This window comes from Buteo buteo, chromosome 12 (genome assembly GCF_964188355.1).
Source record: "Buteo buteo chromosome 12, bButBut1.hap1.1, whole genome shotgun sequence".
In the NCBI taxonomy this organism is placed as follows: domain Eukaryota; kingdom Metazoa; phylum Chordata; class Aves; order Accipitriformes; family Accipitridae; genus Buteo; species Buteo buteo.
Window position 1 is genome coordinate 26,379,316 of NC_134182.1, and position 26,061 is coordinate 26,405,376.

General features: G+C 39.9%; 1 protein-coding gene across 7 annotated transcripts in view; it reads left to right on the top strand.

The window, feature by feature from the left end:
- LTBP1 (latent transforming growth factor beta binding protein 1) overlaps nt 1-20,822 on the top strand; it is a 211,174-nt gene extending 190,352 nt beyond the window's left edge. For 6 of the 7 annotated variants that reach the window (XM_075043130.1, XM_075043128.1, XM_075043126.1 and 3 more), the window contains 6 exons: nt 279-407; nt 1,730-1,870; nt 4,178-4,348; nt 14,681-14,803; nt 18,381-18,530; nt 19,775-20,822. In XM_075043130.1, coding sequence (XP_074899231.1) covers nt 279-407; nt 1,730-1,870; nt 4,178-4,348; nt 14,681-14,803; nt 18,381-18,530; nt 19,775-19,944 — 884 coding nt within the window. In that variant the 3' untranslated portion in view covers nt 19,945-20,822. The remainder of the gene's footprint in view (nt 1-278; nt 408-1,729; nt 1,871-4,177; nt 4,349-14,680; nt 14,804-18,380; nt 18,531-19,774) is intronic. The other variant, XM_075043129.1, reaches the window with a different exon arrangement.
- The last annotated feature ends 5,239 nt before the right edge of the window (nt 20,823-26,061 follow it).

The window sequence follows — 26,061 nt, forward strand, 5'->3', positions numbered from 1 at the left end:
GCAGATTCTTCCAGTCTCTGTGTGCCACAGGACTTATTCTGACAAAGGAAAGGGAAAGTCATGGTCCACCAGTATTCCCCTTCCCATTCTGGCTACGAGCACACTGTAGCCTCTTCCACACCAGTTTTTTTTTTCCTGTGGATATCTGTGCTCCTGGGGCCCTCTGTTTAAAGTGAAGTTTGCCTGAACAGAGAAGTGTATAAGCTTTATTCCGTCTTCCTCCCCTGCGTGGCCTCATAATAATTATGGTAACACAACCTTTAATGTTCTCTTCCCAGACGCTGATGAATGCCAACTCTTTGGACAAGAAATCTGTAAAAATGGCTTCTGTTTGAATACACAGCCAGGTTACGAGTGCTACTGCAAACAAGGCACATACTATGACCCTGTTAAGCTCCAGTGCTTTGGTAAGTTTATTTAAAGTGGTCTTGTCATTATAATGGTATGCAGATGGGCAAAACAAGCAGACTTATATGGCAGGATTCCCATCAGAACTGCAGTATTCCCAGCAAAGGGAGGAACACTGGGCCTCTGAACTCCTGTAGCAGCTTTTTAAGAGGCATTGGGTCAGTTCCCTTCCCTTCTGCTTGGCTGGGCAGCAATTCTGGCTGACATGGCGATGGCATGTAGAGCAGGGTTTGCTTTATTTGCTTCCTTTTTCAGCAAATTGCTCCCAGGAGTTTGCATCTCCAAAACAGCCCCTTGTGCTCCTTTGAGTGCATAGTTTAGAGCTGGTACCAGTCTTTATGCAGGCAGCACAAAGTGATTGGAGGTGGCTCCCTCCCTAGATGCACACTGCTGCTTCATTCTGCCAAGGTACAATTTAGCCTTCTGTTCTTTGTACATGGGGTAAGCAGTGAAAGCCTGTATGTTGAAGCTCACCTTTCATTTGGTAAGTGTGCTGGTTTTACTATAATAAATCAAGTTAACGCAGATTTATTTTTTTTCAAGGACAGATATTTTCCACAAGGAGTTAATATGCAATGTGAAATTACAGTTCAGGTCATTGATAAGCCCATGTTAGTCTGCACAACCTTGTACTCCTTTGGTTCTGGTATTCAGCTGAAAATTACTCATAACCATGACCCTGGCTTTTGCTTTGTAAGCAGAAAACCATGTATAATGTGCAGAATAGCATAATGAAAGGAAGTAATTTCTGCAGCCACAATAAGAGAGCCTTTCACCTTGGCATTCTATGATTGTTCTTTACAAAGGGTAGGGGATTTGCTGATTTAATGTGATTTATTTGAAGTAAAATGTCCTGCTCTTCCTTTGAGCTAAATTTCTGCTTTTCCTCTCCAAGACAAAGTAAGGAATAGAACTACAGTGGCTAGATAAAGCGATCCCTTCTCCTGTCTAGCTCATGAAAAATCTCAGAGTATGCCCACCTCTAATGCCTGCTGGTACTGTCCTAAAGAGATAGGAATATGGGAAGCACCTGCAGCTGTGCTGGGTGCAGGGTATGCCTGGCACTCCAACCCGCCCCCAGCAAGCCTCCTCATCCAGATGCTCCCTAGTACTTGAGGATTAGCAGTCAGCATCCTGCTGATCTGTCTGTCCTTCTGCATGGGCACAGGCAGGATTTTGCTGCCAGCAGTTGGTATTTGTGGTAATTAACAGAAGGCGTGCAGGGAAATCTGCTCCTAATATAGGAAAATATAAACATGGATTAACACAATTCAACTGCTTTGTGCTGGCTCTTCCTGATAAATTTCCTTCCATTTTAAAGACACGGATGAATGTCAGGACCCAAACAGCTGTATTGATGGCCAGTGCATTAACACAGAAGGATCGTACAACTGTTTCTGTACACACCCAATGGTTCTGGACGCAACAGAAAAGCGATGCATCAGACCAGCAGATTCAAGTGGTATGATCCATTATACATATTACTGAAGTGAGTACACCTCTATGAGGTGGTGCTGACATGGCTACAGACCCCAGTAAACTTAGACTGGGTCATGGTTGGATGACCCTGCTCTTTTGGAGGATTTGGGAAGGCAGTGCTTGGACCATCATCTGTTGATCCAGAAGGCATCGTGATGTAGGGTTCCACTTTGCCAATGCAGACAGGAGATTGCTGGAAGTATTAATGAGATTAGGCTTGGGCTGTGGAGTCTTCATCCCCCCAGTTCACCAGCTCTGCATCTGCCTTGTCCAGACTTGTAGGTAATGAGGCACAGCCTGCTTGCTGTCTCACTAAGGCTGGGATTTGGCTGTGGGCTAACGCTGGAGATTCAGTTTGGAGTGAGTGACTGCTTCTAACAAAGCAAGGAATGAAAACAGGAATAACAGGATATAGGAGGAAATAGCTGAAATTGTATCTGTGCTTTCAATTGATTAATATTGAGGGTACATCAATCTCACATTTTCAAGCTGTGGGATGCAGCGTCACTGTTTAAGGGTTTTGTATGTTCTTTTAACTTCAGTAGACTGATTTCAGAAAAAGTGTTAGATATTATGAGATTCTTAGAAATGTCTCAGAAATCGAGAGCATTATGCAGTCTGCACAGCTTTGTCTATGCCACACATATCTTTGGAAGAAATGTTACAATGGGATTGATTAATATTGGCACTGTATAGCCATAAATTCAGACCTCTAGTCCCTGCAACTTGTAATGCATTTTCCTAAGATGCTTCTGTGAAAGCAAATGGGAATACAGACTGAACGCCTGCTGTGGTCAGTCCAAATCATAAGACTGATACTTTTGAGGAGTAATGTGGTCATCCTCTTGCATGAAACTGTGAAAGGACCACAGCATTTCTATTGTTCAATCTTCAGTTAAACAAACCAAGAGCAGAATTGTCCTTTGGTTTCATCTAGGATGTGAAGAGAATGCAAGGGCCCAAAGGGTCTTCCATCATGCGACATTGAGGCTGACACAGCAATGACCTTCTCACCCAGCACAAAGCGCTCAAGCATTGTATCATTACTAGCAGTGTCCTCCCTAACACAGAGGAGGAGGGGGCAGGCTGGTTCCTTTGCTGCCAGTAGAATTTGGAGTTGGTTGCTGAGACCCACTGCTGCTCTTCATTGTGTGTTCTGGCAAGTTCTTAGTAGTATAGGTATCTAAATGCCGATCACCTTTGCACTTTCAGAACTCATTATTTTACTCTTGAGCTAGGTTTCAATTCTATACTCACCCATGCACCAGTGCCTCATGTAGAAATGCAGTAAATAGATATGCACAGACAAAACAGGACCTTGGTTTGTGACAACACTTATTTTTCACTCTATGTTGGAACAAAATCAAAACCTTGCAGATGTCTTTACAAAACAATTGTGCTGAGGTTTTTACATTCCAAGTGGAAGATTAAGTTTACAGTTCCTCTCCCTCCGATCAGCAGTGATCAGAGATTGCTAGGACTAGGAACTGTTCCTACTGAGATCTTTGTCAGAACTGAAATATTCCAGCTTTGACAAAACTGCATGTTTTGTCAATGTTCTTAAGAATGTGACAGTAGTTCACAGCAGTATTCTGTCTCTAACAATAGCTGTAAGTGGATGATTAGGGACCAGAAGAGCAGATAAACAATAGTTCTCCTTACACTCCCCAGCACTCTCCCAGCCTCCAGCTATTTTCAGCTCAGGGGATTTCCTGAGCCTGATGTAGTTTGGCTGTTCAGTTAATAGGACTCTCTTCCAAGTATTTGTCTAGTCTCCTGTTGAGCCCATGTAAAATTTTTGTTCAGCTCTGCCCTAGCTGTAAAAGTTCTTTCAGATGCCATTGACGGCAATATAAGAAAAACAAAATAACAACTTTTAAAGATTCTTTCTGTGGATGGAGTTCCCCAAATATTCACCTCTGTCCTAACACTGTTTTTTGTCAAGCTCTGTTAACTTCCATGAGAGCAGAGCTGAGTCAGTGTTAAGTGTTCAGAAATGACTACTGATCCAGGAAGTTTTATTTCTTGGGTGCCCAACCCAATGTGCTTTTAAATTGGCCTAATAGTGTCAAATCAGAACCTCTTAAGATTTTTGCAAAGCTGAACACTCAAGAGATGAGCCACCTCAGGCACTTTAAAATGGTCATGACTTCTAAGCTTAAATTTGTATTCAGCAAAGTCTGTAAAGCTAGGTTATTTTTCTAATCTAAGTTTAGAATATTCTGCATTATGCTAGTATCTTTTTTTAAGTAACAGTGCTGTGATGACCTAATACTGTCTTCTCCATCAGAACAAACTGAAGAAACTGAGGTCTACCAGGATCTTTGCTGGCAGCATCTAAGTGATGATTTTGTTTGTAGTCGACCTCTGGTTGGAAAACAGACTACATATACTGAGTGCTGTTGCCTATACGGTGAAGCCTGGGGCATGCAGTGCGCACTGTGTCCTATGAAAGAGTCAGGTAAGGAAATGTACCTGTCGATTCTTGGAATGAAATCTGAAATACTTAATCAGTTTAATCCCTTGCATTTATATTTGGGCTAATAACATAAGAAAGAACAAAAAAACATAACCCTTCCAGAATTAATGGAAGTTTTTCTCATTAATTAAGGGGAAATCATTACAGTCTAGATTTTGAAAATATAGCTGCTTTTGGCACTTACAAGATCCATTTCCTTCAGGTGGAATTATCAGTGATTAGCAATTTAGTACCTTGGTGGAAACAGGAGGGCATTTTAAGGGTAGTAGAATTCCTTAACATGACTGAGAAATTAAAAATAATCTCTGAAAATAGAGATGCAGTTCATGTGCACACATACATGATACTCAACAGATTACATAATTGTTTTGGATCTTTGTTGCTGGTATTATACATTCAGATGCATTTTTCAGTGTGATATTCTGCCAGGCTGGGTGCAATTAGATGCGTTTGCTTGATAAGTGTTTGGTAAGTTGTGGTTTAGAATAACTAAACCTACCAAAGAATGAGTTGTTATTATATGGCTATATGCTCAGATATTATGAAATGTACAGATGAGCAATTTAAGATAAATAAGGGAATTGGAGTACCAATAAGGACTGAAGAATTTCCAGGGAATATAACAATGTTAAAGAAAGCTGACTGACAGTAGTATTTTTAAAATCTTGTTCCAAAATATTTCAGGTAGAAGCTTCTTCTTGTGGTGACTACAAAAGCTAAATGGATATAGAGAGAAATCTTGTCATTGACACACAGACTTATTTCTGGGGACTGGGGACTAGAGAAGAGACCAGTGGAAGCAGCATAGGTATATGTTATGCTGTGCCTGAGATATGTCAGCCCTGGTATACACAGTCTGGTACCATACTAACTTCTTCCCCCATATAAACTATTCCAAGGCCTATTTTGGATGTAGCTTTCTTACTACAAATGTGTCTTTCAGTAATATGGTTTTCCCCGTAGGAATACCATGCTACATTAGTAAAGCATTTTATTCTGATCATACCTGGATTTTGACTCAGGCCTGTGTTACCCTAACCATAAAGTTGTAGCTAAAGCAGTGCATGTTTTACTTGTAGCAAGAACCCTGGAGTTAAAACTACATAGAGAAGCTCAGTGAAGCATTAATGTGGTTGTTTGTGTCTGCTTGGGTTTTATGTTTGTGTAATTTACTTGCAAGGTCCCTGAACCTGTTCTTATATATCTTTACTTGTTTGAGTTTGCTTTGGAAGTGCAGCAACTGAAAAAAGTGCTTGATTTTGATGATGTTGGCTGGAGTAACAGCTGGCTGATGCTTACCCCAGAGGGAGACTGAAGAAGAAAAACAGGGCATGACAGCAGCTTGATTTATAAGATATGGAAATGCCTGAAATGTCTTTGTCAGAAAAAATCTTAGAGGAGGACATTCCCAGGTATTGAATTACCACACCTGCTAGAATAACAATTGCAATGGAATGAAATGTAGTAGTAAAAAAAATACAGGGCAATAGCTGATAGCAAGAGTTGTTGCTATGACCTGGAGCTCCTCAGGTGGAAAGATAGAGCAGAATAAAGGAGTTTTTCTTTGTACAAAGTTCATCACATGGTGACAGTGACCCATCTGTGTCATGCAAGCATGCAATCCTGAGAGAAGGAAGGAAAGCTGTTGCTGGTAGAGAGAGTTCAGGTAGGTATGAGACTTGCTTCTGGAGATTTCTAGCTAGTTATGTTTAAAGCAGGATAAATCTGAAAAGGAACAGAGGACTACCAAGACAGTCAGGCAATGAGAACCTGTCTTACAAGGGAAGATGAAAAAAGCCAAACCTAGATGCAGAACAATGGCTGCAAATGGTAAGACTCTTTGCTACAGCACAATCATGGAGGATTCCCACAAGCTTTTAGACAACAGTACTGCTGTGAAGAAAAAATTGGAACAAGTTCAGTCTGAACATATTTAGGCTTGAAATTAGATGGATTTTGATCATTAAGACCACAGAATTATGGAGCAGCAATCCTGTGACAACAGTGGGGTGCAGATCCCAACCAGCTCTATGAATAAACTTGAGAAATTCATTTTAAAAAATGACATGAAGGTTCCTGATGGATAACATGCTAAACGTCACTTGGATGACCCTCAGTCAAAGCTGAAGAGCATTATGCTGAGAGCATTTCTCCCTCCAGACATGAGATAATTTTTCTGTGAAGTTTAATATGCATTGGAAAGTATCTACTTTAACTGAAACTATGAGGCATACTTTGATCCCAAATACTCCAGATCATCCTTATAGATTGGAACATAGATAGTTAAAAAAAATAAAAGCATATTGAATCTTTATTATGTCAGAGAAGCATGCAAGCTTACAGTTCTTAGTGAAGGTGGTATATGCTCATGTGTCCTCGCACACATGCACACACCCACACAGAAACCTGGAAGCCTTTCTCTGTTTTCAGGAACATTTACCAAGAAAAATTTAAGCTGACTGAACTGAATAAATGATTCATTTGACAAGTCTTCAGTCTGTAGCACTTAAAGTGATATCATTGGCTCAAGAGAGTGCTTTCACACTTCTGGGCCAGGAGGTCACAGGTTCAAGTCCTGGCTGGGGAACCTGGAATTTCTCCATTTTTAAATACTTGTGTATTGTGTTGGCCAGTTTTACTCCTGAAGGTGTTTGCTTATTTCCCAAGTTAGGGGCATTCTGAAGATTTGTAACACATGTTAAAGAAGACCTGGGGATGTGAAAAGCGTTATCACTGGAAGACTTTCACCATGAAATGGGTTGGATCATAGAATGAATCATTCACTGATCTGTGGTTTCCTTTTACCTTGTTTATACTCCCCTTGTATTTGAGGATCTAGATGCTGCACTTAGGAAGAAGGAAATACAGGCCTACCACTGTAAGTGATACATTTGCAAGTCCCTTCTGAAACAAATTCATGCTTTAATAAAAATAACCTCTAACTTTTGTGTCCCAGCCTGTCTCGAAAGCACTTCCATTTTTCATAACAAGATTTAAATGTCCTGTTTAAGTAGCATCCAGCATAAAACCAGCAGAAAGATAGAAAACTTCTATAAGAATTGATCCATAGAAATTAAAAAGAAATCCAGCCTTTCATCAGCATGAAAACAGAATTGACATAGTTGCTAAGATTTCTAAAAACTAATGGGTGCTTGATCAAACAAGCCCCATTGAAAATGACACTAAACATTCAGAGCCTGAGACAAAAATAAGTAACACCTGCTGAAGTATTGCAACTGAACAGCAACATCTTAACAACAGTAAGACTGATAAGTATTTTGATGACATCAAGGAACAAACTCAAAATACTAGTTCAAAGTCCTCATCAAAATAGTGCAAACCTGAACTGTAGTGATGTGATTGAGTACATCCTACTTGTACAAACAATTTTGTGGGGTAGGCCTTCTTGTCATTAAACAAAGGAAGCAAAGACATTGTTTTCAATTACGTTGGTTCTAACATTACGATCTTAGGATATCATCATGTTACAGATAAAGGCTTTCACAGATTGCACCCAATACCAAAATGTTAACTACATACTTAAATGTATTCTGTCTGGGCTCATTGTGGGGTTAGGCTGTACTTGCCCAAAGAACTTTTAGTAAATATCTTTAAGAAACCTTTGTGTTATTTGAGGTTTGTCATTTGCAATCTGTAATAATTGACCAATTGAGGAAAATTAGAAAATTTGATACTTCTGTTTTAGATAACAAAAGCAAAACATCCTTTCTTCATTGCACCCACCCCCAAAAAACTCTGTTGGATGCCCTGCCTTCAGAAGTTCTGCTTCCTTGGTCAATTTACTGTTACTGCCCTAAGACTCAACTGTCTCCATCCAGAGTCCATGCTCCAGTAACTGTCAGCAGGACAGGCACCAATGGGTTTAGCAGATGGGTCAAAGCATCCATGCCAGAAAATGGAGCAACTGGCCAAGACTGAAAAAACCTGAAATCTAAAATAAGGCCATATACACCTCATGTTAACCTGAACATGTAGCATCTGAATTACAAATCTGCTGTGCCTCCAGAAGCTCCTGTGAGAATCTTATGGGACTGCAGTGCATTTTAGACAAGGTGTCTTGTTACAGGGTACAGGAAATTTGAAGGGAGGAGATAGAAGTAACAGCTAGAAAATGTTGAGTAAGGTGGTTTGCAGGGGTTACCTGTTTAATTTAGGGAGACTGCCTATTTTTGTATTTGTAACATGATCTTCTTGGAGTCTGTTACTGCAGTGCAGTACCACCTTTGTTTCAGTAACACCTTAGGATGCTAGGAGGGTGGAAGTATGTGCCCCTGAACTAAAGATATGCTGGTCTGTTAAGGCCGGTGCTTTCTCCTCCTGTAGCTGGCTGCCTGGAGAAGTTTTAATATAGAAAAAGGCATAAGGTAGGACTAGGACTCTGCAGTTTTAACAGATATCCTAATAACTATTTATTGAGGGGGGGTATATCACTACATCTATAACTAAGAACTTGTTGGTGGTCTGACTACTAAGATAATGCCATGAACACATTCTTAGGCAACTGTAAAGGACACCAACACTCAGTTTATTGGCCTGCTTATGTGTGTAACCTTATACATAACTTTTCCTCTTTTACTGTAAGTTTTAAGTTCTAGTAGTTTGTGGGTTTTTATGGAACCACTCTATAGTTAGAAGATCTGCAGAAAGGACAATGGTAGAACTCCAGTCAGTAGATGTTACAGATGCTCTGTGGGACTACGAGTCACATAAAGAACTGCTGAAGACTTATGTTGTACTTGAAGTTTCTCTTTATCTCCACCTCAGCATTTGCAAAGCCCAGACTAGGACAACACTGAGGGTAGTGGGTAACGTGAATCATCTGTGGTCTTGTATAATGTGGGATTTTTCTTGGCCAATTTCACATGGTTTTTTTTATACAGAAACCCACATCTGTGCTGGTCCTACCAGTTTCCTGTTCCGTGAGGAAAGAGAAATAGGCACCCTGAGCATTAGATTCCTCTGCCCTGTTCTAGACATGTACTTTAGGATGAGATGGTGTCCTAGAAGTGATTATGTCTTTCCATGGACTAAAAAGGCACACTGGATGATTAATTCAGGGGCAGCCCCTTGGAGATGCCTACATGTGGTTGTTGAATTCTACCCCTTCTGGCAAAACAGATCGTTTGGATTGCATTTTTGTTGTAAGGAACTCTGTGTATCCTTTGTAAACATTATGAGTTAGTTCTGGGCTAAGCTTCCATATTATGAGAACATGGTGTTCCCTTCAAGTTCTGGCTAATGTCACTCATGAAGATCTGGAAGTACAGGGAAAACCTATGTGTGAAAAGGATGAGTTTCCATCTGTCCTCTTTTGAGATGGTGAAGATCAGTAGGGAGGCACTGGATTAATTTATGAAGACCATTGTTCATCTTTCCATTTAGGATGGCATTGTGCCTCCTTCCTTTCTGGTAAGGACTCTGGACAAATGGATTATCTTTTGGGCTGAAAATATTAGAGTGATGGGCCTTGAATATTCAAAGTCTTACGCTCAGTTGTGCAGATTTTTGGCTGCTTTCATTTCTGTTGATGAAGATTTTCAGTGCTTTTTCTGAAGTTTAGAAGAGACATGCAGAACAGTCTTGGAAGGGTTTTCCTCATGGAACCTCACATTCAAAGTGTACATGGAGGTCAGCAAGGAGTCAGAAAGCCATTTGTGAAGTTGTGGCAGAAACAACTCTTACTACAACTGAGCTTCTCCTCAGCGACTTAATTTAGAGTATCCCCATGTGAGGATATGAATATCCTTCTTAACTCCTGAAAAAAATCCTTTAAGACTGGTACCCTTTTTCTTTAGCACCAAGAGTTGTAGAATATACATGAATGCTGTCCACCACAAACCTCAGTATTCGTTCATGGAAGATGTCAATGAAATTATCTAAACTGTCAAATAGCACAATCTAAATGTAGAGCAGAAATATCTTCAGCTTTGGTTCACAGATGATGCCATCTCCTGAGAGTGCATAAACTTAACCAACTCAGACTGATGTCTAGAACCTCTGGTTGGGAAGGGACATATATTACATGTAATAAATGCTTTCTTGGCTTTGTCCTTCTCTCAAGTGATTTCTTCCATGGTGAAACTGTTGCATTCTTAAATAATTTGAAGGAACTGCCTTGGTGTTGATAGCTTTGGCTCCTTTTTTGTGTGTGAGATGGTGACAATTCTGAGGAGCTGGAACAAAAATAAAGCTTGTTTTATGGGCAGGAGCTAGGATTGGCTGTGGTGCAGTTGTTTCATGGTTATGTCAGGAAAAGCGCTTTAATATAATGTTTTGCTTTAAATACATGAAATATGGAATAATTTTTCTGACTAGAAAATTTGGGATTTTTAGGCCTCTAGATACAAATAAGGTCCACACAGGCTTGCGCAGGTACAGCAACTGTGCATGCAAATTAGATGCACATTTGCACGGCTGCACTTGTGCTAACAAGCATCTAAAAGCCAGTCAGTCCATCCAATTTATGTTGCGTTGTCTCTGTCAGCCTAGCTTTCATCACCAATTACAGCTAACGTCTGTGCCAGTATGCATGTGCATCTAGCTGTAATCCCCTAACACACTTGTTTTATATGCACACATCTGACTTAAAAAATGTCCTTTACATTTTTGGAAGCATACATCAGCTTCCTTTTACAATACCTACCCTAAATTATACAACAAGCTGTCTCAATGCTTCATTTGCAAGTTATGAGAAAAACTTAGAAACACATGGAGCAATGTAGACTATATTAAAAACACAAATCTTTTTTCCTCTTGAACTGCAGTTGTATTGTCACTGATCACAGCCAGGAAGTAAGCAAGCAGAGAAAATAGATCCATATAGAAAAAGGTTTTATCGTTGATGGTGAATTACATAAAATGATTATTCTCTTTATTTTTTACTTTACATGAAAGGTTATTTTGAAAGTGAGCTTTAATTTCTGTGACAACTAAAATGTTTTGTCATTCAGGGGTAGTTACACATTTTCCCTTGCTCTCTGCCCCCTTACCACCTTCTCAATCTAAGTCTCCTACTGCCATCTCCCTAGGGCAATATCATGCTGTTCTCTCATTTGTATGCTTGCTGCAACCTTCATTGCGCCAGTCATGCTTTTACCCACAAATCTTACAGCACTTTGTTCATTCAGTTCCCTTCCCTGGAAAACTGTGACCAGCATACAGCACAGTGACCCAAAATATACTGGTTTTAATTTGAACTGTAGGAACATAGCATAGCAAGGGGAAAAGTTTAAAAAAACACAAATTGCACATACACATCTGTCCTGCTGTAACTTGTTCTATCCTCCAGAGTGGGACTCCAATGGGTTCATTTTTCTCAGGCATCCAGGTCTTTAGTTTACCTTATTTCAAAACGCCGGTTCTCATGATCTTTCCAGAATGTGGCCCCCCAAATACCTTTCAGTCTTTGTAGTCTCCTCTCTGCCCACCCTTTTCTTCCCTGGAAAAAAAAAGACAAGCTCAGCAAGGTAGCATAGAAAACTTGCCATTGTTATTGGTCCTCAATTTCTACTGTTGGTTTCTTAGGTGGGTTGCTGTTGCTCTCCTTGGGTTTATCTCCTGAGCACCTAGCAACTGAATCAACACATTACAAAAGACAAGAGATAAAGTCTACACTACTCGTACAACAAAATAGAACATACAGTATTAAGAGAGTATTATAGGTAATTCCAAATTGTCACAGTATCAAAACAATTATATATATATAAGGAGGATAGGTGTATACATTCTAAAGTGACTTAGGACTATTCAAATGCTCTGTCAGCTTTTGTATTGAAGCGCTATATACAAATAATGTATAAATTATTAAAATATTAGAGTGTATTAACAAATGGCTAAGCATAACAGACTTCAAGAGGTTAAGAGATTATTACCATTGTATGTATAGTCTTCTAGAAGACCTTGATGTAGTTACAACTCCTTGTAAATACCAAGTTTACAGTATGCCCTAAACCAGCTCTTCATCATTTTGTAGCCACTAATTTACTTATAATGAGACCTAAAAATGCAGACATCAGAACTTGACTGGCAAAGGACAAGTGTGGCAGGAAACAAGTTTCTATTGTCAACATTTCTTTATTCTTCTTTAGATAATAAACAACTTTGTGTTGGCAAATGTGCAATGTCAAATAGTCTTGCACAATATTCAAACTACCCAACTTTCATGTACATGAGAGCTTCAGCCCTATGGATTTTCACATGTTCCAACTGCTTCCTTCAGAAGAAAAACATTGTTTCTACTATCAGTATCACTAAGTGCAAAATTGGCACTGAGTAATCTGAGAAGCCAATGTCCAGGTTCTGTACAATCCTTTCCATCAGATCACATTCATGTGGAAGGAGTAGTGATCCCTCAGACATGCTTGCCTTGTCCTGTTGCTGTTCACTGACTGTTTTTGCGTGGTGGTTTCTTCCACACAGGCCAGATGAATTAGTATTTTGCAGTAGAGCATAGATTTCCTTTGCCAAGAAATTTGCGTGCATCTGTGAGAAAGTGCTTTTACACTGCTGCACAGCTTTTCTCTGTGTATGTATCAAAGCCCTTGGGCATAATGAGTAGCTCAACACAAAACAATGAAGGAGTCAGTCTGAGATGATAACCTGGCTGTCCCCATATGTGGATGTCATCTGGGGTTAGATGGGTGGAAGGAAGAATAGGGTGTTTCTGGTCCTGTGATAGCTCTTAAAACTATGCTCATTATCATAGTTATCTCACTGGGAAGCTGTGCATTAAGGGATGTACGTAACATTTGCTATATGCTCTTTATTTTCTCATGCTGGCTTGGTTTCATGTGCCATGGGATGTCTCTCTTGGGCAGTGTACTTTTAATCTGGGAGAGGAGAGGGTTGTTTGAATATAATTACTGTATATAAATATATTCTGGAGGATGCACATCAGAGGAAATCACCTTGCACTTGAAGCAGAAGGTGGTGAGATTTACAATGACTTGTAAGTTCTCTGGGGACTTCATTCTGCAGACTCGAACTGGCACCCATGACAGTTCTGGATGTGCACAGAAGAGCTTTGCCTGTACTGTACAGTCTTAGCTCTCAAAGAGCCAAGTTGCTGACCACAGAATTCAAACAGACTTTTGAACACTTTTTTGTTTTCAGTACAAAATAAAGCCATTCCAGGTGGAGGAGACACTACCTGTGAAAATAAAAATACAATGCTGGGCAGCAAGTGGGGCTGTGCTCTGCACTGTCTAGAGGCAGTCTGGATTTATCCAACTATTTGCTGTCTGGGACAGTTCTACACAGCATGAGGTTTCTGGCTCTGTAACCATCTGCAATTCTTGGATTTTGTATTTTCTTAAGGCTTTTTTTCCTCTCTCTCTTTTGGTGGTTTTCTTTCCTGTCCTTACTGTGCCTGATTCTCAGAACACCAGGCAATCTTCACAGAAACAGATGCTAAATAGTCTGTAGCAACAGTAAAGGAGCACCTGGATTGCTGTATTTTAACAACATTTATATTTTCAAATAAATTGTCTTGTATATATTTTAGCAAATGGTAATGGAAACAGAGGTGACATAATAAATCAAATAAAAAAATCAAACTCTGCATCAGCATTTTAGACATGGACTCTGACACCCAAAATGAAGAGTTGCTTTGGACTGCTTCAACTTGTGTAGTTGGAGCCTGTTGAAGAGAGGCCGACAATCAGAGTATAACTTTTTCTCCTGTGCATTTCCCCTTGCCCTTTGAGGTTCACAGCCAAAGAGGCTTTGAACAGCACTCACACTTAAGCCTGTGGTTTGAAGATGCAGTTTGCAGATGAGTCTGGGCTATTTTAGAAGGATTTTTCATTCCGTGATTTCTGCAGGTTGGCTGACAGTGCCAGAAACATGGCCCCACTTGTTCCAGTTTGCTTCCTTTGGGGTGGCTTCTGCTACCAGCCGTGATGGTCTGGGATAGCCTTTGTTCCACCAGAATGAGGGGTGTAACCATAGATAGCCCTGGAGAGGGGTGCATTGGCAGTGGGTTACACAGCATCCCTCTGCTCTTGCTTCCCATGCAGGCCAGAAGAACCTGACCCATAACTTTTTGTACAGTTATTGACTCAAATCTATCCCTGGTGTTATCCCTGTTATGACTTAATAGTCTGTATTTGGCTCATTAACAGTTTAATGACATTCTTCTTGAAGGAGAATGCTTTGTGGAAATTGCAGATTTATGGTGTTTCTAGGAAGATGTTTATTTCCAGCTAATATGAACCACAGCTCACTGGACTAACGTACTGTGGCCTGTGTTAAAGTGTGATTAGGTTTATATCCTATTTTCTTTCCCCTCCTCAGAGGATTATGCCCAGCTGTGCAACATTCCTGTTCCAGGATCTCGACGGCCATATGGACAAGATGCTTTGGTTGACTTTGATGAGCACTACACTCCAGAAACTAATCCATATTTTGTTGAAGACCGTAAGCAAGTTTCTCTGTTATGTAAAATACTTGAAATGAGGGTTGTAACTGGGATTATTTCCCTGTAGTTGGCTTCATTCTTCTGTTTGCTTCTGAGCAATGTGGCCTATTTGTGTTTTAGTTATTCCTATGACACTAGCTTTCAGTCAGGTGTTCTGGTTCAAGAGCCAGTGTTGTATAAGAGTCCAGTTGGGCTCAGAGTACAATATTAATTTTTAATATAGTGAAATAGTTTGTGTCAAGTGTACTAAATTTGTATTTACCAACAGATTTACAGCTAAAGGTCAAAAGGATTACCAGTTTTCCTTCTCACAAGTTAATTTTCCTTTGGAGCATGGGACAGATTTCCTCAGAGTACATTTAGTTTAAAAGAAAAAAAAAAAATCCCTGCACACCAGCTTTCCATGATTTTCCAGCAGAATTTTTATGGGGGAAATGGAGAGCATGCAAGTCGTTCTCGCTCAACAGAGAAAATGTACAGCACAGTATGATCAGAGTATGCGTGCATATACCCTTCGGGCTAGGTGGAACGGCCTGCCAAGCAGGGTGCAAGGGATTGCATATAGCATCTCAGTTTTACTTCAGAACTATCAGGGTTCTTTATGGGTCTGGCCCAGCTCACTGTTAAGACTTGTGGGAGACAAATGCTTACAGATCTCAGTATCTTCCTCAAAATCAGCCACCCTGTACAGGTCTAGCATATTTCATCAGTTTTAGAGAACAAAAGGGGATGTATCAGAAGGAACTGGTAACTTCCTGTGCTTTTTACACATGGCCTACGAGTTGCCACTACCTTCCTTCCCAAAGTGCTTCTTCTGTACGAGGAGTTATCTTTAAAGTAACAGTAATAGGTCAAAACAGGGTAGGAGGATTACAGCACACTATTAGAAGGGTGGTATGTATTTCTTGCGCATATTGCACTTTATGCATTTATACAGAACTACATAAATCAGATTAATGAGTTCATTACTATTTAGCTTTTAAATGACTTTCTAGCTCTACACAGAATTGTGAAATGTCTTATTTCCTTATATCCAGGTGATTTTAATTAAACAGTACTTGATGTCTAATTGAAATGTCACACAGATGCTAACTACCAAACACAATGAAAAGCCCAGAAAAATGACTGTGTAACCAATGTGATTGATAAAGTACAGAGTGGGAAAGAAGCAATTCACAAGTTATAAGCAGTGGTGAATAAATACGATAAAATAGTGGACAGTTTTGAATCTACAGCTGAGTCCAGTCTTAGGGACAGAGGCTTAAGAGCTCATGTCTCTTGCTGCCATCCTATCACTGGATCAAATACAATGGCAAGCAAATGCATAAGAAACCCAAAGCACATAGCTGTATGACTGGCCTGATGAGAGGCATATTCCCTAACAGATACAGTTGCCACATGTTTAGCGCATCAAAGACTTCAAGGTCATAATCCTGCTGCAGTCTGTATGAGGAATACAACAATACCTCCCATCCCATAGCAGAGCCATGTACTTCAATGTAGTATTTGTCACCTGTGTGCAATCAACTTCTACAGAACTAAATATGCCTATTAGAATTACAACCCAGGTCTCATCCAGCTGTTTTGAAGAATATTTTGTGAAGTAGAACTTGCTGTGAGTGATAAATATTTTGGCTTCAGCTAGTTAAAATTACAACATACTGTATTTATCAGAGAGAGGGGGAGAAAAAATACGTATATATGCGTGTACATATGTCTATGTACATGCATATATATGTACATATACACTGTATATGAAATAAATGATGCCTTTATTTAAAAAATATCTATGTGTTTGGGGGGGCACCTCTCCCCTTTCCGGCACTGTTTGTTTTCTAAATTAGAAAAGATCTTCATTTTAAAGGACCCTCATGAGCCCTCTGCAAGCTTTATTAGAGGACTTGAGAACATAAGGAAACTTGGTTAAGTTTCTTACTACATTGTTACCATATATCATGACAGTTTGCTCAATATCCTCAGTACAACTGCACTGAGATATGATTTACTAGGTTTGTGGAAAAGACTATAATGTTTCCCAGTTAATGTACACTTGTATACATCCTGTGTATTATATATCTTCTTGAGATGTGGCATATGTCAGCAAGTACTTATGTCACATTATGTGTTCAGTGTCTCCAGAATTTATTCAGTGTATGACTGACCAGCATGATCCTTACTAAGAATCCCACCATGCTAGAGGAAATCCAGGAGAGAAACAATATATATAGTCAAAAAGAGGGGCAGTGGAAATGACAGTACAGAAGTTAAATGGAGGATGATACAGAAAGGACAGAGTAGGAAAGGCAAAGCAGGTTAAGAGGAAAGAGGGCCTCAAGAACCAAGACAGGATGGAGTAAATATAAAAAGACATGAGAATAAGCACAAGGAAAGGGAAAAATTCACATTCCTAGGTAGCTTTGCAAATCTACATATCACAACTGTTGCAACAATATAAATCAGTAAACAGGTGTTAGATAAACCAACGGTTTGTTTGTGGAGTTGCTATATTAATTATATGTTATGGGGCAGATGGGGAGACGTATCCTATTCTATTCCACTCCAGCTCCAATTTCCCCTCCATTTCTATGCTATATATTCATTATCCTGGTAAAACTACAACTCTCAAATATTCTCAACTTTTTCCTCAGAAGTGCTTTTGATGTGATGGGCTGCCATCTGCAGTCCTGTTACATCACTGCTGCATGAATAGAAAGCTAGTGAAAAAACTTGTGCAGGACTAACAGGAGCAATTCAGTCCTGGAGAGAATCTCTGAACATGTAAAAAGGTCAAATAATTTTTTTAAGTATAAATCCTTCCTTATACATAAAAGCATAACTGTCAAAAAGGTCCTAAGTCAGGGAGCACAAAAGGCACTGTACAAACCACTGAATACAAAGACAACTCTTTAGCTTTGACTACTCACCATCTAGAATTATGACATGGAGCAACTGGTAGATTATAGGTATTTTTACTGGCACCAGTCGCTGAAGTACCAGCCAAAGGGTTGTTAACCCAAACCACAACAGGAAAGCAGTCTCTGATTTCTTCTTACTTTCCTTAAGGCAGTTGAAATTGATTTTTTTTTTTAATATGTTTTCTTCTAGATAAATTAGAATGCATCTCTTCCTCCCTACACACACCTTATTTTTCTAGAATACTGTTTTAAGAAACTTTTACCCCAAACTGCACTACCATTTCTTACCTTTGTTTCCATAAAGGCTGGTACATGCAATTCAAATAAAAGGTGCTATTTGGAAAACACTGATTTATCCTTTAAAAAATATACTGTCAAATTATGCAGTTTTCTTTAAAAAAAAATCACAGATTTTTAACACAAATTAAAAACTTAAGAGTTCACAAAGTTATTCAGTTTTCATCTTGAACCATATCACAGCACTTTTCTAGTGCATTTAAAACTCCAGATGGTGCAGATCTGCTAAAGCTGAACTATTTTCTGCAAAGTCAAGTCACATTCCAGTACGTTTCTGAGAGAATTTCAGACTCTCACTATACATTTGGGTATACTGATTCAACAGCTCTGTAACTTACTTGTTTGCAATTCTTTCTCCACCCAGGTTTTCTGAACAGCTTTGAGGAGTTACAAGCAGAGGAATGTGGTATTCTGAATGGATGTGAAAATGGCCGATGTGTAAGAGTCCAGGAAGGCTACACCTGTGACTGCTTTGACGGTTATCACCTGGACATGGCCAAAATGACTTGTGTTGGTGAGGATAGCATATTACTTCATCTTCTTCTGTTAGTCTGTCAGTTTACTCAGTTACTCAACCTAAGGAGGGGCTGGAACGAAGGGGTTAGAGATGATCACCTGAATTGTATTACAGATGCCAGCTTCGTTTTATTTTACTGTAAAGGCCAGTAAATATTGTTACAGAAATAACTATGTCAGTGTTCCTCAGTTCATCTTGGTCATTACAGCTGTGTTCAGTTAAGAGCCTAGAAATGAGCAGACACACATTTGTGTAATGAAGTTTAAACTTCTATCAGTAATTTTAACACTAATATGCAGAACAAATGTTTTTCAAAGGCTTTAGTGAGCTAAGAGGATGGAACTGGATCCAGAGTAGAAGAGTAATTTTAGGATCAGATTTTTAGAGCAGTTGAATCACCTAAATATGCAGATAACCACTTGGTGGGGTTTTGCCCCTGATTTTCACTGATTTGAACAGTCAACAAACTCAACTATTCCTCTCACTCAAACAAGTAAATCTGCACAACTACTAACCAGGACATATAATGACTATGTCTTCAGTTAAAACAACAAAACATGGGAATGGCAAGTGTCAGTGAGAAGATGAAGCAAAACAACACCCCTCAGTGTAGAAGCCTAGTAGAGACTGTGCATGTGTATTTCAATTTAAGGTCTGTACTAACCTTGCTTAGCATTACACTTTGTAACCTGCAGCTGAGGTCTCCCAGCTGTAGTGTGCCTTGTAATCTTTAGGACTTCATGACAAGCTGGCCTCCTTAGCAAGAAAAGATAGAGCTCCTGTGTATTTCAGGCCAATGCTGCACAATATTGAGGACAGTTTGCTGTTCGCAACTATTTAGTTGACAACACCAACAGCTCCTAAAGTATTTGGGTTTTTACAATACAGGTATTATAGTGAGAACTTGGAGCTTCTTTCTTACAAGCCACTTTTCAGTCATCAGATAAAAACCTGTAAGTCGTTATTATATTTTTGTTTTGCAGCTTAGGCTGAACTTGGACTTGGTAATCTAACAGTTTAAGGCCGTTTAATAGACTATTGATTTCCTGTGATAATTTCAGCCATTTCAGAACTCATCTCTTACAGCTTTTGACCCAGCCTGATTCCACCTGATTTGAACTGAAAATAAAGTTCTCAGTGTATTCATACAGCATGTTCTACTCCTGACAATGCTCAAAATAAATTAGTTTTACCTACACACCAGACTTAAGTACATGTCTTTTGATGTCCGCTTTTTGCAGATGTGAATGAGTGCAATGAGCTGAACAACAGGATGTCTCTCTGCAAGAATGCCAAATGCATTAACACAGAAGGTTCGTACAAGTGCTTGTGTCTCCCAGGGTACGTACCTTCAGACAAGCCAAACTACTGCACACCACTGAACTCAGAACTAGACAGTGAACTGGAGTAGAGGAAAATCTCCATACCCTAAGCCCATATACTCTGCACTGTATAAAGAAAAAGAAGAAAAGTATTTAACTTGAGAAGAGAAGGTACCAGAGTAGCAAACGTAAGGGGAGAAAAGCATTAAAATGTGTCAAAGGTGAGACATGATGGGCTGATTGTATATCAGCTTCACTGAAGTGACAGACCAAATGGACACATTACTCTGTATGAAAGAAACAATCAAGTATATAGTGAGTTCATAAGAAAAAAATATCTTTGAAAATAATAAAAAACAGTGCTGTTATTTTAAACAGAAGAGCTTTGGTTTTTTGGTTTGAGTCTTTTTTGGGTTTTTTGGTTTTTTTTTTACTATTGCTTGATTAATTTGGCATTTAAATAGTGATGGAAATATTTTATATTACTATGTCATTTTTTGATTGTTCAGTTCCTTGCCTACTGTTTCTTTTCAGACCTTTTTTCTGATCAGTACAAATTCTATGATACAGATATTCTTAGGCCATTTTATAAGAACTGTTACACAGGGTAATGCTCCTCCTTCTCTGGAACATTGGTCAGTGACTTTTTTTTAATTTGCTAGTTGTCTGCCCTGTGGAGCAGGCACCATTTGTTTTCAAATGTTTATATACCTTGGCGAAAAGTCCTTATATTAATTTTGTATTCTGTATGGTTGTTACGGCACTTAAAGTCTTTAGAACCTTTCTTGCCAAGTTCAAAGCTGCTAGTGGACAACATTGGATTCCTTTTGTACATTAAAACAAAAGATTTTTAGCTCATGTCTGTATTGTAATGTATAAATTGAAGACAAGAGAGATCTTGTATGATTACCCTAACATATTAAAGCTGTATATTAAAACTCAATAAAATCACCTTTTTTTTTAGAAAAAAACTATTTACTAATTGTAGGCATTTTTGTTCTTTTTTTGGTGTTTCTGTTACAAGAATCAATGCCTTGGGTGTTTACAGTACTAGAATTAATTTACATTACAATAATTACAGGGAGCTGTCTAGCTGGTTTTCCCTTCCCATGCTGTTTTAATAGGACCAGAATCTGAATTAGTTAATGCCTGAAGTTAGGCTTCCAGAGGGAAGATTTCAAACACAGACCTATGAGACTGTTTGACTTGGAAGGTGATTCCCATGGAATTTTTCTTCTTTCCTGGTTTAGGCATGTTTCCCACTAAATCTGCAAATAAGGCTCTTCAGTATGATGGCCTGGTTTTCAGAAAATACTGAAGAGAAGGGGGAGAATTTCCTTTTCTTGATGAACTGTACCTTCCCATCAGCTCTATTTTTCAGTGGAAGGAGAGAAAGAGATTAGGAGAATGACAGATGTTTCACTTTGACCTTCTCCAGAGTGAAAAGGTTGCTTTGGAAATCCCAGAACAGGTCCTTTTGATATTTTCCAAATGAAAGATTTTTGCTGTGTCTTTTAGACTAGCCCTACATTAAAAGGAAAAGGTTAACATAAGACTTCAAAAAGTGAGCCAAATAGGGTCCAATTGTCCAAAAATTAGATTTTTATTTCTCATTTCACCAAAAAAAAAAAAACTTGTTTTGGTTCTGAATCAAATTTCTTTTCCAATATTTAGGTCAGCCACTGAACCAAAAATATTGTAAGTTGTATTCCTTTCAGTATGTGCACTCAGTAGATCTCATTAAAGCCCATGTGGCTATTAACGTGCAGAAGCATCTGTCCTTCCCAGGGCTGTTCCTCTATATGCTGGAATTTGACACTAGCACTAGGGAAGATATTGTACTTTTAAGATCTGAATATATGTTAAAATGCAAGAAAAATTTCTGAATAAAACTCTGGAGGGAGGGATCTTTAAGGAAGAGACTTTGTAAAATGCCCAACTCCCTTGACTTTTCTAGAATTAAGGAGAGCACTGGAGGGCCAGTCACTCTTCTTCAGTCAAAAGAGGTAGACCACAAACAGTAGAGCTCATCTATAATTAAAAAAAAAAAATAATTAATTCTTGCTTACCTGCTGTGGTTAAGGAAGAAGGAAGGAAGGTCTGGTCTTACTAGGGAATTCTGTAACTAAATAGCTCTTAGTTGTCCTGCTTAAGGTTAATCCTACAATCTTAATAAAAACCAAAGTCACAGTTACAACCTTTCACTGGATTCAAGATGAGCTCTGGTATGCTTTCAGCTATCATGAAAATTCATAGACAAGACGGTGTTCCCCCCACTCCCACCTCCAGACGGCCTCCTCCTGCTTCAGAAACTGTGTTCACCTCTGAAAGACAGTCTATGCCCCGAAGCTGCTATTGCAATCAGCATCACAGCCTCATATTTTCAACATGCCAGTACTCCTTCAATCCTTCCCTAGCTAGGGAGGTAAAATGGCAGTACAAGTCTCTGCTTTTCCTGGGAGTACACCAGTATGACAGCTGAGGAAATAACACTCAAACTTCAGTACCCTTAGAAGTCTTCGCCTGGGGGCAAACACTGTACTGAACATGTAAGTCTGAGCCGCAAGATTGGCTCCTTGCTGATTTATTACATCTTTTTAAAACAACAAGTTTAGAATAGCCTGGGACTTTGCCATTCTCAGACAATATACACTCCAACCCCCTTACTTTGTGTTATTTCAGACAAAAAAACCCAACCCAAACCCAAGCTGTTCCATAAGCAACAAAACTAAAATGAAGCCTGAATTCCTATAACACTTCCTCATAACTCTCCTCAGCAGACTAACTCCAGCTCCTTGCATCTCCACCACTCTCAACAAGCGCAGGCAGCACCCATCTGCAGCTATGGGTGCCAGGACAGAGTGATGGATGCAGGTGCATTGACACAACTGCTGCCAAACCAGATGTTGTCCATGCTCTCAGCAGGGAGGGTTAGTTGGGTCACTTGTCTCTAGCTGTTCATCAAACTTCACCGACCCCAGATTGTACTGGTCTTTTTGTCTCATTTGCCTTACACACATGGTTGAAATTGATCATGTGTTTAAAAGTTACCAGTACGTTCAGAGAGATGGCATACACTGGCTCTGGTTCCACAGAAAACAAACCAATCAGCAAACCTAAGCCTAAGTGGCCTCTTGGCCTATCAATTTCTGTTGCCAGGAATTCACAAAAGAGGTTTTGGTGTGTCCAGCCACCTTCCATGTCCCCTGCCTGATTCAAGAGGGCAGCAGTTGGCCCAAGCCCTGAAAGAAGCTTGAAAGCATTCTTCTGGCTCAATAGCCGTGTCCTCATCCCAGCCGCACTCTTCTATTACAGACACTATATAAGCAAACAACATACTTTGTGCATGCTTCTGCCTTTCCCTTTTGCCTCTTCTTACATCTAATATGCCTTAAAACACACAGGGAACCAAAAGCAGACCAAACAGCCTAAACTCCACTTACATCCCAGTGCTTAGTATTCCACGTTGCCTGGCTCCAGGCCTTCAGAAATTCTTTAACAAAGGAACCACAATTGAAGGAATTAAGTGAAATTCAGCCCATCTGACCTCAGCCTCTGGAGCCCACCTACTTTGCCCCAGTGTAGCAAGGCTGGTTCTATCATTTCACCTGAAAACTGCAGGGCTTAGGAATACAATTTTGATTCATAGTTAAACAAACATTTTCTTAACATCATTACGATGAGGGATTGGACACGATGGATGTAGCCATTTACTTGTTACAAGAGCTGCGGTTTAGGTGAGAGCCCTCAAAATACAGAAATCATCACGTACAATTCCATGATTCAAGTTTCTGAGTGCAGCGGAGTCTGGAACTGATTACAGTTTATACCAAATGACACCAATATTTTCTACATCCATATGGACCCCTAAAAAAAAAAAAATTAGTCCTTTTTCAGCCAGCCATTTCCTTGCTACAAAAAATAAAATTGCTGACATGTTAGAACTGAAGTCTGCTAGTTTCCTTATAATGCTGCTGTGTTAATGAGAATGAAGTTACTACAGAACTAGAGTTACACACATTTCAGCTAGAGACACATTTGATATGAATAGATACTTTCATGTTGGGATGCTATTCAGCCAATGTTAAAACTCTTCAAAGTGAGCACTAACATTCCTTGGGAAAAAAAACAGTCACAGATGGATAGATCATTTCAACCCGAGACAAAACTGGCAGTCATGACAAATATTCAGCTAGTCAGTGGCAACTGACACTCAGATAAATTCCTGACTAAGAGAAGTGCTAAAATGCTAAAGGCACCAAAGTGGTTGTCGTGATGTATTAGCTCACAGTGGTCCTTATACTCCTGGGGGTTTCAATCTGAGTTTGGCTGCAGAGGGGCTCCTGGCTTTGGCACTCTTTCCTAACTTCTCAAAAGGAAAGGTGACAGGCCCCATTAGAGCATGTCACAGGCCTGATCTGGCCAGCAATTAAACCACAGTGCATTCCTTCAAAGTGCACAGCAAACTTAAAAACTCCACTGCTGCCTCTCGAACAGACTGCTGTATTGTTCTTTTAATAATGCCACCCACTTTGAAGAGTAGTTTGTACTTGCTGGGGCCTCTGCTAACACCAAGCAGGCCAAGGGAGGTATTGAGGAGCCATTCAAGCAAAGAAAAGGTGAATTGCTGTGTGTCACAGAGGCTACTGCCTGCTTTTGAGATCATTACTTGGTATTTATATAGCTTCTTCTATCAGAAGATCTGAAATTTACCAAGGGAAGCTAAGTGATATGTCCAAAAGAGAAGCAGACTCACCAAGAGTGAGCAAATGAGGAAAATCAGCCATTCGCTGAAGGCTTCCCAATGAGTGACAATGTCAGCTTGTGAGAGAGTTAACAGCATTTTTGGGGAGAATGCCAAGGACTGGGCTACAGTCACCACATTCACCTGCAGGAGTAACCTCACACAGCAGAACTAGAAAATTTGGACCCTCCTGGGGCACCACCTCCACAGCTGGCATAGGCTGTGTTTGCACACCAAGCTGTGAAAGATCTTGAACCCCAACACCACCCCACTCCCACCAACCTTAACCATGTGAGTGCCCACGTACCAAAAAGAGAACATGTGTTGAAACAGGATTATCCTATGACAACCTGCATTAATTGATTTTATTATCCGGTGGGGAAAGAATGACGTAAACCAAAGAAATGCAGGATGTTAGCTATGTCAGATTTCCTCCAAGACCACTGAATCACCAGATATGTATTTTGACTCAGAGACTCCTAATGGAAGTCTTGAAGCTACATGTTCTGTCCCAGCTGTGTCTGGAGCCTGTGATTGCTCAGTTCTTCTCCCTCTCAAGCTGTAGGGCTGGGAAGATACCTCTGTGTCTCAGTAGCTGAGCAACCTCAGGAGATCGCACTAGGGGCCTCCAGAGGTCCCTTCCAAGCTACATTTTTCCATCAGAGGAGGCTGTGACCTGACACAGCAGCCTCTCCTCCCTATCTTTACGTGAGACAGGGAACCTGACAGGGGGACATGGCACCTTCCCCTTCTTCTCCCCACACCTGAGCATTTGCCAGAAGCGTGCCTTTCACTCCGGAGAAAAGAGAACACCAGTCTGCTCAGTCCATCTCAGGAGAATCCCATCCAGAAGAAGTAGTATGCACAACATGCACTGTTGCTTGTTATCAAGCAGACGAATATGTTCTGGAAGAGTTAAGTGGCAACCTCAGGTAGAAGGGAAGTTCTGCAGTAAAGTTTTTGTCCTGACAAAAGACACAGAGGAGGAAGGAAATTAGGATATTCTTATTTCTTTCTACACTGACTTTCCCTTCCCCGCAAGTCATGCTTTGCCCACACTGCTTTCCATTAGCTCTGAACCAAAGTGAATGGAGAGGATATTGCTAGCCAGCATGGAAAATTTCTACGTGACAACTTCAGCATCACCTCCAATCCCCATCTACTCACACTGCCAGGATCCATTCTGGGCTGGATTTTTCCAAAGCACTCCATATTGATTTAGCTCTCCTCTCACCAAAACCTGTGGCACCTCCATGGATTCCAGTGGGAGCAGAGCAAAGGCTGTGCCAAGCTCTTATGAAAAATCCTACCACGTGTGTTTAATGAGGAATGTCTCTGGCAGAAAAGTTTTTAGTACAGCTAAGCAGATTTTTTTTATTTCTTTCACATTAAAAGTTTAATTTCTGCCACTTCTCATCCAGGAGGTAACTGCCCAGAAAGGTGGGTAGGATCTGTTCCAAAA